The sequence below is a fragment of the Strongyloides ratti genome (assembly GCF_001040885.1).
Source record: "Strongyloides ratti genome assembly S_ratti_ED321, chromosome : X".
In the NCBI taxonomy this organism is placed as follows: Eukaryota; Metazoa; Nematoda; class Chromadorea; order Rhabditida; family Strongyloididae; genus Strongyloides; species Strongyloides ratti.
Window position 1 is genome coordinate 1,138,684 of NC_037309.1, and position 19,649 is coordinate 1,158,332.

The following is a 19,649-nucleotide window of genomic DNA, read 5'->3' on the forward strand; positions in this document are numbered from 1 at the left end:
AAAATGATAAGCATTAGAATATGGAAATCACACATAATTTTATCCACTAATATAAGCATAATTAATATATTTTAACATAAAACAGAATTATATGCAACTTAAATTGTATTAATAAATGTATATATGATAGTTAAAAAGAAGGGTATCTTTTTAAATATATTATATTAAAATAACAACAGTGATTCATGCTTTTAAAGCACTTTTAAATATGATAAAAATATTAAAATAGTTAGATCATATTTAAGATAAGATATCAATAATTGTGACATTCTTAAATAATATTAAAAAAGTTTCTAAAATTATTTAAAGTAATATGACTTTTAATGATTAAATAAAAACTTATATTTTTTGCAAAGGTTAAATTAATATATTCAATAGTATAAATTTTTTTAATTTTATATAAATAATAAAAAAAATTTTTTTTTTAAATCAAATTATATTATCACAAAATTGATATATATCTATTTTTATAAAAACCATTATGACTAAAAAATATAGTTTGTTTATATTTTTCATCAATAAAAAAGTTATTTTTATATGAAATTTTTTATCCATATATAAACGTTTTATAAATTTTTAATTTTTTATAATAAAAAATTCTTTATATATAATATTTAATAAAATATGGACGTATATGATAATATATATGAAGAGTAATTATAAACCAACTAAATAAGTGTATAAAATTTATTAATCAATGCATAATTTGATTATAAATAAAAATATTATTTTTTTTTAATACATTGAAAGAAAATTAAATAATTTTTAAATATGCATTAAAATAAATATAATTTAAATAAAAGAATATACTAAAATTAACATATGCTTGATAAGTTCATATGTAACAGTAGAAAAAATTGTTTTTAGAATGATTTAAAAATTTTTATGTTAAGATAGATAGTTTTTTTTTGTTATTTAATTCCTTATCTTCTATCAGATTACTTAGGAACTCAAATAAATGATTTTTATTTTTGGTTAAAGAAAAAAGTTTAATGATACCATTTTAATTAAGTTATATTTTAATTTTAGAAATAAAGTTTATTGAGAAAATAAAAAATTTAATATAAAAATTCTTAATATAATTTTTTCATTTTATAGTAACTCTTATTTTAAAATAATATAACCAAAAAATAAATCTTTGTGTTAAATAAATTAGAAGTTTATTTAACAAAATATAATTACAACAATTAAATTTATAAATATAGTAGTTGTATTTCATTTTTATAATTTATTAAGAATTACAAATTAAAACACATTAAAAATTTCAAATTTTTATGTAATTTTATAAACAATTAAATGTTTTTAATATATTTATAAATATTTAAAAGTAATTAATTTTTAAGATGATTATTTTAAAATAAAACATTTTTCTTTAAAATTTTATATTGATTTCATTTTTTCAATTATGAATCATTAAATAAAAAATTACTTAAATGAAAGTTAGAAAAAAATTTTATCTTTATCAATATTACCAAGAATTTTAACTAAAGATAAAATATATAATTATTAAAATATGCATAAAACTTAAAATTAATCATCCAGTATTAATTATGATAACAATTTTGATGTTAGAATCATGCTGCAGAAAATAAGAATACTATTTTTTAAAATTATATTCATAAAGATTATAAAATATTAGAGATAGTTTAAAATGATACTTTTTTATAAATAATTTTGTATAGCAATATTATTTAATGCAATTTTTTTTATATTTGTAAGTTTTTATATCTAATAATACTTCAAAAATTGTGGATTTTTAATATTATTAATTTTTTTCTATTTTTTTATGTTGATTGTATTTATTATTAATTACACATTTTATAAAAATTAATTTATCTTTTTTAATTCAATTTTAAAATATCTGATATAAATTATAAAAAAAAAGTTATAAGATTTTTATCTAATTATAAAGAAATTTTATAAACTTTATTATCAATTATTAAAGTAAAAGAAAAAAAAAATTAATTTCTTTCATAAAAATAAATGTAAATTAGTATAGGTATATTAATAAGAATAAAAATTTTGTAATTAAATTATTTTTAATAAAATTTTTATTTATTATAAAATAATATATTTTTAGTTATAAAGTTCTAACTTTATTATTAATTCTTAATTTAATATGTCTTTAATGATAATTAAAGATTAGTATTTTGTCATTAGTAACTGACAAAATTTTATAAGATATTTCCTTTGATATATTGCTATAAGATAAATGTTTATATTAATTATTTCATTTATTATTTTACCTATCTCTATCTAAACAACTTTTAACAAATAATATTTTTAGTAAAATAAATATCTTTAAAGATAAGATATATTTTATTTTGTGTATATAAACGTATTTTTATATAAACATTGATAATATTTATTAATAAGTACTTATTTTTTATTAAAAAAAAATAATGGATAAAACATATTCTATTGACGTCAAATACAATAATACACCAATAAATGATGTTAATAGTTTTTTTAACACATTTTATAAAGTAAGTTTTAAAAGAAATTACTTTAAGATATTAAAATATATATATCTTTTTGATTATTAAAATATATTAAAACTGTTAATTAAAATATAATTATATTTATTTAATTTTTTAAACATATTTTATAATTTTTTAGAAATTAAATAATAAAAATGATATTTTTGAAAAGAAAATAGTTATTATTGATAAAAAAAATAATTTATTAGATAATATTTATGTTAATAATACAACTTGTACAAATCAACATAATTTGGATATAATTATTGAGGAAACAGAAAATGATATACATTCAAATAATTGTTTTTTTTCAAAGTCAATAGATAGTATTAATTTAATAGAATCAAATAAAATTGGACATAATCAATTATTAAATAAAAGTGAAACAGAAATTAGTAAACATAAATATAGTGTAATTAAGAAACATTTTTTAACAACAATAAATGACAATTTTATTAATATTGATTTCGAAGGAATTTTAGAATTAATTGGTGGATTTAACAGATGGCAAATTTTAATATTTCTTACCCTATTACTTTATAAAATACCTCATGCAATGCTAAATTTAAGTCTCATATATATGATGTACCAACCAGATCATTGGTGTAAAATTAATAATTTCACAACAGAAAATAATAATGATAATAATATTTTTCATACTAATGAAATTTGGAACTGGAATACAATTTTTGATTCAGGCTTATTATATCCATATGTACTTTTAAATATATTATAAATTAGTAATTTTATTAAAAAATATTTTAGATAGATAATGAATATTATAGAAAATCATATAAACAAGATCAATGTAATTTTTACAAAAATGATATTAACAATATATATATTACATTAAATAATACAGATAGTAATACAATTTTAAATTATTTAATTAATTCAAATAATATGAAAAAATGTGAATCTTGGGAATATGATAATAAAATAATGAAAGAAACAATTGTTACTAAATTTAATATAATTTGTGATAATAATTGGACACGAGCACATGTTTTTTTTTCATATTCAATGGGATATTTAATTGGTTGTTTTATTGGTGGTTATATATCTGATAGGTATGTTATAAAATAATAATATATTAATTATTTAAGATATGGAAGAAGATTAACACTTCTAGTGTTTACTTTTTTAGCAACATTTTTTTCTTTTCTACTTCCAAATACTGTTGATTTAGGATCATTTCTTGTAATATTAATATTATTAGCTATATGTAATGAAGCAGCAAATTTAGCATCATATATACTTTTTATGGAAATTACTGGTAATAAATATCGTTCAATTGTTGGTTGTATACAACAAATTCCCTGGGCAATTGGATATATTTTTTTAACAATTTTAGCTTACATAACAAGATCATGGTTAATGATACATTATATTACTACAATATTATTAGCTATTTCAATATTATTTTTTTATTTTATACCTGAAAGTCCACGATGGTTAATGGTAATAGGAAAAGTTAATAAAGCTGAATTTATAATAAGAAAAGCAAGTCAAATAAATAAAAAAAGTCTTCCATCTGATTTAGAATTAATAACACATACTGAAAGAAGTAGATGGATAAAAAAAAATGAAGAAAAAAATATGTTAAATTTATTATTTTTTTCAAATATATCATGGAAAAATGGTATTGTTTTTTTTATATGGATATCAGCTTCATTAATATATTATGGATTAGTTATTGTTATATCTGATCAAAGTAGAGCAGAAAAAGCAATTTTTTCTGAAAATTTATTTTTAAATAATGGTTTGGCAGGATTTATTGAATTACCTACACTTTTATTTTGTATTTATTTAATGAAATTTGGAAGAAGAAAATCACAAATGATTATGTTTATTGGCACTGGTATTTTTTTAATATTATCAATGATATTTATTTTTTATCAAAAACATAAAACATCTTTTATATTCATTTTATTAAGTAAAATGTGTATTCAAGGTGCATTTAATATTTTATACATTTTTACATCTGAATTATATCCAACAATTGTAAGAAACAGTGTTGTAGGTGTCTCCTCTATGATAGGAAGATGTGGTTCTGCATTATCAGGTTACATTGCTGTTTCTTTTAACACTATATCTCCATTTTTACCTATGTCAATCTTTGTATTTTTATCATTAATTGCAGGTATTATAATAATATTATTACCTGAAACAAAAAATATACCCCTACCGGAAACAATTTTTGTAAGTAAATTATATCTTTAACATTTATTAAAAATAAAAGGAAGCAATGTCTTTTTTTTTGAAAAAAATGATCTTTAAATTTATAATGAATTTTAATATAATTGTTTTATTTTTAGGATGCTGTAATATTTCAAAAAAGCAAAAATACAGAAAAAAGAATAAATGATACATAGAGATTATTTCCTACTTAAAAATTATCATAGCAAATGGTTTTTTTTATTATAAAATATATGCAAAAAATAATGTCGTAATAGAAAACTTAAATTCTGCTAAATATATTAAAAGGCTTTAGTTTTTATTATGATGTAATTTATACATTAATACTTTGAAAAGTTTTATAAATATTATTAATTTTATTAAATAAACTTTAAGTAGAAACACTAAGAACAAATTAAAATACTTTGAAATTAATCTTTAATTAATAATAAAGAAGGTTCAAAAAAAATTGCCACGTGTTAAGATTTCTGAATTTCTAATTTGCATGTTATTAGATAACTTTTATATCACATGAAAAAAAAATAGTTTTTTTTTTTATATATATAGTGATTATTCATTAAAATAAATATAATTTAATATTGTTACTTTTTTAACAATTAATGTATATAGAAAGTGCGTCTTTTTAATAAAGCAACTTAGATTGAAAATCTTTCAAATGACTTTGTTCTATTATAAAAAAGAGTGATAACAGCTATTGATATTAAAAATGTGTAAAATTTTATACTCCAAAAAACCTTAGAGATGATTTTAAATATATTTTAAAGTTGAGAAGAGAATAAAGTTATCATCCCAGATATGTTGTATATTTAAAATAAAAAACGAATAAACTAACAACAAAAATTAATTGACTTTGAAAACACATTTTATTATTATTTTTATCATTATCAAATTTTAAATTTTCTAAAAAACATGCGTTGACCGGGAATCGAACCCGGGACTCCCGCGTGGCAGGCGAGAATTATACCACTTAACCATCAACGCTTGCCTTGGTTGAAAAATGAAAAAAATTGCTGTTTTTCTTTATTAACAAGAAATATATTCATTTTACACGAATATCACTGTAGTAATTATATTGATCTACCCTAAAAACACAATATTTACAATTTATTTTGATAATTTTCAAAACTTTCTTGAATTTCATTCTTAAATATTGTTATTGGGCTAATTAAAAATATTTTTTTTATATATTCAATGACATTTTGATTGTTAAACGATACTTCTTAAAAATAAATATAAAAACAATTATTAACAATAAATTTAAATGCCTTTTACTATGCAATTTGAAAGTAATTTCTTGAAACTAATTGTGGTAAAGATTTTGACAATAATTTTTATCATAATTGTATGTTCAAGCTAAAAAAAATTTCAATTAGTGATAAAAACATACTTAATGTTATTTATAATGATTATATATAGATTATGTTATTTAACACTTATATTTAATGATTTTTAATTTTTCTTTATCAATGATATCATATGTTATATTAATAAAAACTGATTTTAGTAATTGTATAATAAATGTTATTATCCTATCACAATAAATGGTTATTATTTTCTACGATTACTAATTTATTAAAATAAAAAATAAACAGCAAATAACTTATTTTATTTATACTTTTTTAATATACAAATTAAGAAATTACAATTTGTTACATATCACTAGGTTAAAAAAAGTAAATTTCATTACATACAAATAATTATATCACCAATTAATATTAAAAAATTTATTAATCTTAATTTTATTTACACAAATAAAATTAAAATTTTAAATACATAAATTTTATTACATCTGTTTATAACATATGCAAAATTGCATAAATAAACACCTACAAAACAAAATTATAATTCTTATTCATTATCTTAAGCTTTATAGGTATTAATTAAATTATATATAATTAAAAATGGACAAAATTTAAATGCAGATTGTATTTTCTAACAGAATTGTTTATAACTGTAAACTAATAAATTAATAATAGTATAATAAAAAATCATTTTTATTAAGTTTAAAATTATATTTTTTAACATTTTAAAATTGTTTCACATTTCTTTATGTATTTATTTGGTGAAACAATATTTTCTTCATGTCCACATGAAAGTAATTGCCGATTGACAACAATTTTAGCTTTGATAGCATTATTTTTTCAAGTCTTAGTAGCTATTATATTATTAAGAGAATGGAAAGCAACTAAAAGTTCTTACACAAGATTTTTAGCTGTTGTAAGAACAATTCATATTTTTTATAATTTGTTAGGTCTTGTAATTGGTGAATTTCGTACATTTTTTCCAAGAAAAACAGTGATTTGTTATGGAATTATAAGATACTTGGGTGATTATGCTTGTGGTGTTACATTTGTAAGTTTTAAAAATTTTTATTTTTTTAATTTTTTTTTATAGTGTGGACAAATATCATTTATATGTATTGAATCATTTTCAATAGTTTATGCATTCAATGGACAGTATAATATTATGTGCAGAAAAGTAGGATTTCATGATAATACTTTATGGCAAAAATTTAGTTTTGCAATTTTTGCTGTTAATAGTTTTACTATTTTCATTACTTTAAATTATGCTTTAATATCAAGAAATGAGGCAATAGATTTGTGGTATGTTTTTGATGAAAAATTAAAAGAATATCTTAAAACCCATTATGCAATTTTGGCATTTGGAGGATCAAAACAATATATGCTTTTTATTTTTTTAACTTTTATTATGATAATTTTTATCAATATTGGTGTACATTATTTTATAATTTTTAAATCAATGTTGAAATTTATTCGTCAATTACAAGAACATAATAGACAAGCAATAGTTAAAAATAATTATATAACACAGATGTGTTATCATGTCATAAAATCTACGTTACCAATATTGTTTCTCTATTTACCATTACTATATACTGTTATAGTATTTTTATTTTTTTATGACAAGAAATATTATTGGTTCACAGAACCAACTACAAATACAATACCATTTTTTATAATAATATATGCAATTACTTCAGCATTATATGTCCTTTTATTTAAGTATATTATATTAAAAAGGCAAAAAAAAAATGTCGTTAAAATAATCAGCTTAAAAACACAAAGTATTACAAAAAAATAAAAGTAAATAAAATGAAGTGTTTTAATAACTCATACAGCTGATTTATTTCTTTTTTTTTTGCAAAAATTATATGTTACTTTTCTCAAATTTATTTTAATGATAGTAAATGATAAAAAAATTAAAATTTTTTTTTTTAAATTTGTGTATATTCTTTATTACTTTTGTAAAAACTATTTATAACAATAAAATAATAAAAATTGATAACTTTTCAAGTTGTAATTTTAAAAGTTTAATAATTTTTGGGATTTTAATATTTTATTTTTCATTAATGACATAAATAAAGATATTATTTTATTTATTTTAAAAAATTTCAGATAGCCTTATGAAATTTTTGACTAGCAAATAAACAAGACATATGAAATCATCAAGTGCATGCATTAAAATTGCTGATAAAAAAAGAAAGAAATTTAGTGATACATTATAAAATATAAATATTTTATGCCATTATGTATTAAACTAATTTTTTTAAAACTGTCAATTTATTATGTTAAACCAAAATGGCACCTTATTAAAATATGTATTTTTATAATTATTAATGTTAAAAATTAAAAAAAAATTATGGTGATGTTTATAATATATACCACCTAAATTATAGTCTTTTGATTTTTTTTAGTATTTAAAAACACAGTAAATATTTTATAAGAAATATAATTTTCTAATAATTTAATATAATTAAAGTTTAATAAACTTTGTTCTTTGGTTTCTTTGCTAAGAATATATAAAAACATTTTAATTACAATAAATTAATTGTATTCATAGGTAATTATTAATTAGAATGTTTTTAGAATATATTTATATAATATATTAAAATTTATCACTTTTTAATGTATTTATTTACTAAAACAATATTTTCTTCATGTCCACATGAAGATTATTGTCGTTTGACGACAGTTTTATCTATAATGGCATTGTTTTTTCAAATACTTGTATCATTTCTACTGTTAAGAGAATGGAAGACAACTAAAAGTTCTTACACAAGATTTTTATCTGTTGTAAGAACAATTCATATTTTTTATAATTTGTTAGGTTTTGTAATTGGTGAATTTCGTACATTTCTTCCAAGAAAAACAATGATATGTTATGGAGTAGTTAGATTTATTGGTGATTACGCATGTGGTTTTTCTGTTGTATGTTTTTTAAATCTTTTTTTTATTACTTTATTTAGTGCATATTTATATCATTTATATGTGTTGAAACATTTTCAATAGTTTATGCATTTAATGGACAATATAACATTATGTGTAGAAAAGTGGGATTTCATGAGAACAATTGTATACAAAAGTTTAGTTTTATAATTTTAGCTGCAAATAGTCTTACTGTTTTTATAACTTTAAGTTTTGCTTTAATACCTAGAAATGAAGCAATAAATTTATGGTATATTTCTGATGAAAAATTAAACGAATATCTCAAAACTAATTATGCAATATTGGCATTTGGAGGATCAAAACAATATATACTTTTTATTTTTTTTTGTTTTGTGTTTATTAATTTTATCAGTTTTTCTACACATTATTTTGTTATTATCAGAACAATGTTAAAATTTATTCGTCAATTACAAGAACATAATAAACAAACGTCAGTTAAGAATGACTACATAACGCAATTAAATCATCATGTTGTAAACTCTTTATTACCAGTAGTACTTTTATACACACCATTATTATACGATCTTATAATTGTTATTTTTTTTTATGACAAGAAATATTATTGGTTTACAGAACCAACTACAAATACAATATCTTTTTTTATTATAATTTATGCATTGTTTTCAGCATTATATATTCTTTTTTTTAAGTATAAAGCATTAAAAAAGCAAAAACAAATATTGGTTAAGAAAACAAATTTGGTAAAGTCAAATACTTTGAAAATAAAAAGTAAATAAATTAAATTTGTAGTATTTTTATAGTATAAATTTGTTTTAAATTATACTTAATTTTTAAATAATAAATTATGGATAATTATTTAGAAATTTATCAAAATATTTTTAAAAAAAATTATAAACTGTTTATAATAGATGAAAATTTTCACAAACTTGTAGTTTGAAATAAATTTTGACTTAAATACTTTACTTTTCTTGAACACTTTTTTTTACTAATCATATCTTTTAATTACAATGTGATTATTATCAATAAAGTAATATTTCAAATTTTATTAATATTTAGTCTTTAGAAAAACTTATAAACAATTGTTAAATTAAAAATTTTTTTAAATTATGTATATTATATTAAGTACCAGAAGTTACTTGTATCATATAAAAATTATATTTTCTTCTAATGTCATTTATAATAACGTACTTATTTATCAAAATATTTGCTTTTTTATTTTGTCATTAAAAATTTTATAAAATAATAGTTATGTTTACTTTAGTTGCTTTATTTTTTTTAATTTTTTATATAAAATATATTGTTGGAAATATATTTTATATACAGTAAGAAATGAGTTAAATTCGCAATAAAATTTGTCTAATTACAAAATAGATACGGTAACTGATAAATAGAAAAATAGTCGGAGAAGTAAAGTTAAGAAGTATATAAACAACAACAACAAAAATAAAAACTTTAAATTTATTTGCATTGATATTATTCTCTTGTACTTAAAAAACTCTCTTAACAATTTGTCTTTTTATTATTATAAAATATATATTTAATATAATAATTTAATAAAATATTGTACTTTTACAAAACAAATTTTATATTATTTTCATACTCTCATATATTTGTTTAAATTAAATTTTGAAATTTGTTGGATTTAGTTAATAATATTAATAAGAGAAATTTTTAAATTAGATCTTAAGATAAAAAAGTATAAAGAAATAATATTGTTTTTAAAATGTGCTAAATATCAATTTACAAGTACAATATTAATATATATAAAAAACATTAAAAGTAATAATAATGTTTAATAACACTTTTTGTTTCTGCAAACTTATTTCAATTAACTTATATTTCATTTATTATAATCTCATTTTTGTATTAAAATCACTTTGTATTATAATTTAAATTAAAAACAAACTTCTACACAAATATTTTTAAATAATAAAAAAATGCTATGAAAGTAAAATAAATATTTAAAAAATTGATTCTATTTTAGTTTTTTTTTACATAATTTTTGTGTTTATTTTTATATACAAGAATATTAATTATTATAATCTGTACTATCTATATTTTTTTATAGTGTTAAAGAAGCCTTTCTTAATTACTATTCAAATAATTAATACTCTTTTGATAGTTGGCAAATTTAAATATTTGCAATGAAATATATTTTTTTTATGATTATATAACAACCAAAGTAGCTATTAGTTAAATAGATGTATAAAAAGTAAATTCAATATTAAAATATAACGTGATCAAATTGGATTGCATGTATAAATACTAAAGTATACATTAATTTTAGTTAAATTTATAATAATTTTTTATTTCGAGATGATATTAAACTACTTTTTTATTACAACAATTTGTTATTTCTTATTTATTAGTCATAATTGTCTTTCTTTTTTACATGGACATGGAAGACATTTTTGTCACAGAGGTGGATTTTTTCATCATGATCCTTGGTTCCATGATTTTTATTTTCCACCAAGAAATATAATAATAAGGAAAAATTATGAACCTATTGGACCTTGCTTAAACAAACTTTGTCCTGATAATTATACATGTTTTAAAGATGAATGTTACTCAGATGAAATTTTTAGTAGAATTCTTTCTAGAAGAAGATTTATATACATACCTTAAATTTTTGTATATTGAAATACGAATAAAAAAAATACTTTTTAATACGTGTGTTTTATTTTTTTAATTTTCAAATTAAAACATATGAAAAAACGTCAGAACTATATTATAAAATTTATGCGAATAATTTGCGCTTAATTATTTTAAAATAAAAAATGTTTTTGGCTAAAACTTTTGACACATATGTTTTTAAAAATAAATATTTTAATTTTAATTAAAATTATTGATATTATAACTTAAAAGTTTATTAATTAATTGAATATGAAAATAATTGTTTTTAAATTTAGCAAATATAACATACATTAAAAAATACAAAATTAGTGAATGAAAAAAAAAATAAAACAATAAACAAGTCTAAGAAATTTTTCAAATTGAAAAACTTTTTTGAAAAGTAATTTTAAAGAACAAAACATTTTATATATTTTATGTAGTTTTTTATATTTACTACAAAAATTTAGAGTATATTAAAAATTTTTGTTTTAGTTGTAATTTAATTTTGGAATCAAACATTTTTTTTATAGCGTATAGAAAGGACATAAAAAAGGCTATCCTTGAATATTGAACATATCTTTGAAAATTGTTAATTTTTAAATATGTAAATTTAATAATTTCTATTTAAAAGTAAAAAAGATTTTCTAAAATAATATTTGATAGGCTTAAAAACATCTATATTTGTTAATATTTTAAGACAAAGTTTATAAAGTAAAATTTTCTAAACTAACAGAAGTTAATATTTTAGCAGCTTACCTCATAGCAATTATTATTTAAAGTAATTTTAAATATATCATGAGTACATTAATAATTAACATTTGATTCAATAATTATTCTGTAAAAATCATCATTGAATTATCTCTAAACAACCAATTTGACATCTACTTTATAAAAATGTGGCTTTTTGTTTCAGAATAACTGAAGTTATATTAACCAAGTGTTGTAAATTTGCTCATAAGACATATATTATAATTTATAAATTTTTTTTAAATTCATATTTTGTTCTTTTTTTAAACAAAACATTTTATACATACTATTATTTTAATAAAGATAAAAAAAAAATAATGTATAAAGACTTCCGTTTTCGGAGAGATGCCATGGCATCAATATCATCTCTGGTAGTATAGTGGTGAGTATCCGCGCCTGTCACGTGCGAGACCGGGGTTCGATTCCCCGCCAGAGAGTTTCTTTTTGCTTTTTTCTAATTCTCCATATTTGAAAATCCCAAATACTATTTTTCTCTAACTACTAGATTCATTTTAGACCAAATTTATGATAAGAAAATTGCTTTTTTTTTGCAGTTTTGAAAAAATAAGAAACTATTAAAATTTAATTATTCTAATTCATACTTTACTGAATATATTACATTTATACCATAATTAAAAAAAATTTATTTCAATACATATAACAATATTTCTATCATTTATTTATAGATATAAAAAAAAATGGTTATTATTAATACAATATTTATATAGTTCTATATACAGTTCAAATTAAATTATTTTTACTTTACTTTCTGTAGTTTATTTATATATTGTTTGATATAAGAAATTTAAATAATGGTAACGTTATAAATTTATTAAAAAAAAAAAAGTTTAACATAAAGGTATAAATTTTAAATAATGAATCACAAATATATATTTGATAATATAACACTTTCATTTGCTAATTATTATGTAAATAATGTACTGATAAAAAATAATAACTTTAATTTATGTATATTTTTGAATGAAAATTTTATAGTGTTGTATTAAAATTTGCCATTTTAAAAAAATATTTGTTTTATATAAATAAATATATTAATATAAAATTTTTTACCATCTATTAATTAAAAAAACAGTTATTTTTAGACAATATTAAAATTTTTTATTTTTTTTAATTGTTAAAAGTTTTATTGAAATAATAAAAATACAACAAAACAATAAATAAATACAATAGTTATGATTAATTAATAAAAAAATATATTTATATTTAAGTTATTTTATTAGAAAGTTATTAAATTGCTATTAATTTCATTTTTTTATTAAACTACTTTTTTGTAAGAAATAGTTATCTTGAATAGTTTCGTATTAACTTTAATTAATTTTAATAATAGTGCTATAACAGCATAATGATAAATTTTTATTATAAAAATAATAATATTTATTTCTATTTATTAGTCTAAAATATTGTAAAAGCACATACATTTGAATAAAAAATCATGTTTAGTTATTATTTTTTCGTTGTATTTATATTAATTCAATTAACTTTATTATTTTAATAAAAGTTTTTAACAATAACATAAAATAAAAAAATTTTTTATGTTGTCAAATAATTATCTTTGTTTTAATTTTTAAATGGTAAAATATTTTTTATAATATATTTATTTATATGCAAATAAAAACTTTAATGTTTAAAAAAATATCACTTACTTTTTCAAAACACCGTCGTAATGACGAAGAATTTTTTCTGTGTATATTTTTTTTAAAATGATAATGTAAATATATATTGTTAAAATTGTACTTCTTTGAAATTAACTTATTATTGTGGCGGTTATGAATGGTTAAAAAATAAAATTAATCTTTTTTCTCTTTTTTCAAAAATAGTTTTGAAAATATCGTTGCAAGTATTTTGAAAAAAAGGTAAATTATAATTATACAAACTACAATAAATGGAACGATAATATCAATATTGTAATATTCAATTACACCCATATCTTTAGAAGCTAAATCTAATCTTGGAAGTTGTCCAAATCTGCAAGCAAAATCAACATGTTTTATTAATAATTCTTCAGATGATATAGGTCGGTTGCGTAACATTTCAGCTGTCTTTAATGAATTAATTTTATATTTTTCGTTATTTAATACTTCTAATATTTTTTCACTCAATTGATTAGAATCTTCAAGAATTTCTTTTTCAACTGCTAAACCTATTTCTAATCTTTCAATTAATTTTGCATTTCTCATTTGATCACCTATAATATAATTTTAATTTAAAATAAATAGAAAGTTTATATTACCAAATATTGGAACGGCTAATGCTGGAACATTACTAAAAGCAACCTCTGTTGTACTTCCCATTCCTCCATGAGTAATAAAAAGTGTTAATCTTTCATCATTCAACAAATCATTTTGTGGAACCCATTTGCTAAGAATTAAATTTTCAATACCAGAACCATGACCATCTTCTGGTGTTTCATATTTCCAAATAAATGTTATATCAGGAAAACTTTTTATTGTTTTTAATATTTCATTTTTCATATTTTCATTCATATATGTACTTTTTGCTACTGATCCAAATGATATCAAGATAGTTTTATTTCTTAAATTTAATATTTCATCAAATTCTTTAGTAACAGGTTTTGGTTTTGGAATACCTATACCAGATATTTCAACCATTTTAGGACTTTTTGGTGTTGGAATATCTAAAAATGGATTTGAATTGATTAAAACAAAAGATGCATTTGTCATAATTTTTTGTGAATCATAAAAACCAACACCATATTTTTCCTCAAAAATATCTTCTAATGTTGAATGTTTTGTATTGAAATCTGAGAAATAAGTAAAATATAAATATGTTAAAAGATTTATTGTTCTTTCTTTATATGTCATTCTATCACTAAATCCAACAATAGCAGAAGGAACATAAGAAGTAGGGAATGGTATACCAAACATTGGATAATATATATCAAACATAACTGTAGATGTTGCTACTATTGTTGTTTCTATTTTCCATGCTTTAAATAAACCAAACATATACAAATACATTCCTTCAGCAATTGCAGCATCAAAGTTTTGTGAAATTACAAATTTTTCCAATTCTTTATTATTAATTATAGTTATTCCTTGAAGTCTTAATGCTAACATAAAATTACTAAACACCTAAAAATATATATTTGTTTTTTTAACTAATTATTTACTAACTTTTTTTTGACCTGTAATACTTTTTGTTGATTTCCACATATCTTTAACAAAACTTTGATTTTTTGTCATTTTTGTAATAAATGGATCTGGATCTGTATAATAAATTTTACCTGGTTCAGAGTATGGATCTTTTAATGTACTATCAATATTTGAAGACAAAACAGTTACATCATGTCCTGCTTTAACTAATAACTTTGTCATTTGACTCATAAAATTAACATGAGAATGTCCCATTTTAGGGTTATATAGCAAAATTTTATATCCATTTATAGGAGTAAAAAAAAGTAAAAAAAACAAAAGATTAAAATGCGACATTTTTAAAAAATAATGATAAATTTACTATTTCAAAGTTGATTTTAAATACATTTTATCACAAATTAAATCATTGATAATGCTATTGTAATCAGAATGATAAAAATTTTGATGTCAAAAATATTAAAAGTTTAATTCACTCAACTTCTTTTCTTTATTCTGCAACAAATATGCATAAATAGGTACCAATAATTTTTATTAATTACCCTTTTTTATCTTATCTTATGATAAAAAAGTTATAAAGCTGTTATATTATCATTATAATCTTTTGTATTAAGGTAGATAATGGTTTATTAATAGAAATAATTAAAAAATATTTCAAAATCAAATAAATTACAGATTATAGAAACACTAACATAAATTCACTTTATCTGTTATCAGTGTATCATTTTTTTTCAAAAGATAATTTTTTTTTCAAGTTAAGTAATAATTTATATTTTATCATTTATCAATATGTAAATAAAATAATGATTGTTAAAGCAATCATATAAAAAATGATGTTTAAAACAAAAACATATATAAAGTTAAATATTAAATTTTATATTTTATTTTTTTTTATATATAAAAATGTTTTACAATATTGTTTATAAATTATTATTAACCTACACTAAGAAAATTAAAAATTTATAAATAAAAGTGTGACTGATAAAATACTTTTTGTGATAAAATCAGATTACAATTATTAACATTTAAAATTGTGATATTAATAAAAGAAAAATCGTAAAGAAAAATACATGATAACTTTTTGGAACAAAAAAAATTAAATTTTTGCTGATATTTACAAATAAATGTCTTATCAATGGTATTTTAAAATTAAATCATTGACGCAATTTTCTTGTAACATTTTTAACTGAAAAATACATAAAATATTTATTTTGATTATTTTCAAATTTATAATATGTATACATTAGAAAAATTTAACAATAATTTAAATGTTAAAATAATTCTTATATTAAAAATGAAAAAGTTAGGTTATTATTAAAAAATGTTATTTTATAATAAAGCACTATTTCTTATATTTTATATTATTTCTTTTACAAGATCTCTAAAAATTTTAGTGTTTTCTTCAGGACATGGATATAGTCATAATTTATTTAATGCTAAAATTGCTGATACATTATCAAAAAGTGGTCACAATGTTACACTAATGACATTGGGATTTTCTTCGTTATCCAAAAGTAATCTAACAAAATATGCAAATTTTATTTATGTTCCAATTGAAAAAAAACTTAAAAATCAAATTATAAATGGAGAATCTCTTAAAGATATGTGGATAAAAGATGACCATATTCTTTTGAAACTTTTAAAATTTCAAAGTATTAGTAATGAATATGTTGATACATGTAAATGTAAGATATATTTTATTTTTATTTTTAACTTTTTAGATATTTTTGATCAGGATAAGATAACAGAAAATATACGTCAAATAAATTTTGATATAATGATTTCAGAAATTTTTTTATTATGTCCATTGGTTCTTAGTAAGCATTATAATATTAAAAAAAATATTTTTTCTTCACCATTTTTTTTGAATGAATTAGCATATGATTATCTTGGATTATATTTTCCTACAAGTTATATTCCAACAACTTTTTTAAGAAGTGAAGGTATATTAACATTTAATGAAAGAATATCTAACTTTATTTATTATTATGTGGAAAAATTATATTTTAAACATTTTTTAAAATATAAAATAGAAAAAATTTATTCAGACAAAAATAAAGGAAAAACTGTAGATATTTCAAATGTTTTTATAAAATCATCAGCTATTTTTATTAATTTAATGTCATTTTTGGATTATTCACTTCCTTTAACAAATAAAATATACTACATTGGAGGAATAGCTTTACAAAAACCAAAACCATTAAATAAAAATATTAATAATATTTTAAATATTAAAAAATATAATGTTCTTTTTTCATTTGGATCAATTATAACATTACATTATATGTCACAATATTTAATAGAAAATATTTTTAAAACATTTTCAAAATTACAAGAAGTTACTTTTATTATTAATATACCTAATTTTAATTTAACATTAAAAATACCAAACAATGTTTATGTTTATAAATGGATACCACAAACTGACATTCTTCATGATAATAGAATTAATCTTTTTATAACTCATGGTGGTCAAAATTCTATAAATGAAGCAATTAGTGCTGGTAAAAGTATGTTAGTTATTCCTGTTTTTGGAGATCAAGACAGAAATACTGGAATGATTTTAAGATTAAAAATTGGAGATTATTTTAATAAATTAAATTTAAACAATTCAAAATTATTTAAAAATAAAATATGGAAAATGCTTCAAAGTAAAAAATATACTAAAAATGTTAAAGAATTAAAAAATCTTTATGAAAAATCACCATTTAAAAGTAATGAAATTGTTGTTAAAGTAACAGAATATGCTGGTAGTACAAATACAAATATAGAAATTATTAATGAAAGTGTTAATATATCATTTGTTAAGTTTTTCAATCTTGACGTTATTTTGTTCTTGTTTACAACTTTTATAATATTTATAACTTTTATAATATTAATTATAATATAAATTAACAACAATGATTATTATGATTTAATAAAAAATTTAACGATCCTATATTTGACAATCTATAAATAAAACTTTTAACAATATAAACAATTTATAAATTTTAACAAAAAGTATGTTATGTATATATATATAATTAATAACTTTTAATAAAATATATTTCAGTATATAAATAGTTAATTATAAATATTGTTTTTTAATCAGCTAATACAAAGAAAATTTGTTAAATATAAGATTTTAAAAAAATAAATATAAATTTAGTTAGATAACAAATATTTATAATTTATAAAAAAAAAATTTTTTTTTAATTAATATTTACAAGAGTAACTTTTAGATTAAAAAACTTTAACTTTTTAAAGGTAATTAAATAATTTTGGCAAAAAGTAATTGGAAAATGTTTGTGTATCAAATGATTTAATTTAATTCATAAAATATTTATACATATATGTAAATTTACTTTAATATTTTAAAATTGTTTTAATATTGTGATTGACAAAGAAAATAATATTAATGTAAAAATTTTTTTCCAATAGAAATATAAAATTTTAGCAATTTAAATGTTTACTTTTTTGAATATAAAAAGTCAATTTACACAATAACATTTGTACCTATAAAAAGAGATAATTTCAAAACTTATTTAAAGATTGTTTAAAATCTATTATGAATAAAATTTGGCTATTTTTTATTTTAACAATTATTTTAATTGTTGCTACAAATATTCATTGTTCTGAACATGAAAGAAAAAAACGCCAATATGGATATGTTCAATATTATCCCGATGATTGCTATAATATTGTATATCAACCAGAATATGTTCCAGTAATACCATGTTAATTAATATGATAATAGTTTTAATTTTTTTAATCAAGAAATTTTGTAATTTCGAGTATATTATATGTTAAAATATTTATTGTAAAATAAAAACAATAATAAATTATTTTTGAAAAAAATTATATTACTTTGGTCTTGAATTTTTTATTCAATAAAACGCTTAGAGAATATTTTGTAAAATAAATATTTGATAGTTTATTGGTCTAAAGTTTTTTTTAAATGTTTAAAAGAAATTTAATTTTTTACCAATACTTATTATTATTGTCCAATGTTAAAATAAAAGTATTATTAGATAATTAAGATAAATATAATTATTTTTTAAATTTATCTTTAATAAAAAGTTTTAATTAAGTTAAACTTTTCTAGATATAAAAAATCAACTCGTTTATAATTATAAACATATTTTTTCACAACATTTTTTTCAAATTAAAAGCATTTTTTTTATATCAGTTTATATATGTTATTTCATTTGATATAATTATTTTTAAACAAATGTAAGTTAAAACTACCTTCTTTTTCGATTGTAAACTTTTTTTACATTATTAAATTATTA

General features: G+C 18.2%; 4 protein-coding genes across 4 annotated transcripts; 3 read left to right on the forward strand and 1 right to left on the reverse strand.

Annotated features, from left to right (window-relative positions):
• Positions 1-2,402: 2,402 nt before the first annotated feature.
• SRAE_X000025100 (Solute carrier family 22 member 13) lies at positions 2,403-4,855 on the forward strand (the record flags this gene model as incomplete). The annotated part of the gene is made up of 6 exons (XM_024644571.1): positions 2,403-2,486; positions 2,620-3,195; positions 3,246-3,288; positions 3,343-3,550; positions 3,587-4,682; positions 4,799-4,855. The coding sequence occupies 6 exons, from the start codon at positions 2,403-2,405 to the stop codon at positions 4,853-4,855; spliced, it is 2,064 nt and encodes a 687-aa protein (XP_024510117.1).
• A 1,873-nt stretch (positions 4,856-6,728) lies between these two features.
• On the forward strand, positions 6,729-11,512 carry SRAE_X000025200 (Hypothetical protein; the record flags this gene model as incomplete). The annotated part of the gene is made up of 5 exons (XM_024644572.1): positions 6,729-7,031; positions 7,074-7,410; positions 8,808-8,908; positions 8,947-9,155; positions 11,257-11,512. The coding sequence occupies 5 exons, from the start codon at positions 6,729-6,731 to the stop codon at positions 11,510-11,512; spliced, it is 1,206 nt and encodes a 401-aa protein (XP_024510118.1).
• A 2,543-nt stretch (positions 11,513-14,055) lies between these two features.
• SRAE_X000025300 (UDP-glucuronosyl/UDP-glucosyltransferase family-containing protein) lies at positions 14,056-15,636 on the reverse strand (the record flags this gene model as incomplete). Its single annotated transcript, XM_024644574.1, has 3 exons — positions 14,056-14,453; positions 14,499-15,360; positions 15,403-15,636. 3 exons carry the CDS (start codon positions 15,634-15,636, stop codon positions 14,056-14,058), a joined length of 1,494 nt encoding a protein of 497 aa, XP_024510119.1.
• A 1,036-nt stretch (positions 15,637-16,672) lies between these two features.
• SRAE_X000025400 (UDP-glucuronosyl/UDP-glucosyltransferase family-containing protein) lies at positions 16,673-19,099 on the forward strand (the record flags this gene model as incomplete). Its single annotated transcript, XM_024644575.1, has 5 exons — positions 16,673-16,680; positions 16,756-17,063; positions 17,100-17,195; positions 17,427-18,128; positions 18,909-19,099. 5 exons carry the CDS (start codon positions 16,673-16,675, stop codon positions 19,097-19,099), a joined length of 1,305 nt encoding a protein of 434 aa, XP_024510120.1.
• Between the last annotated feature and the right edge of the window lie 550 nt (positions 19,100-19,649).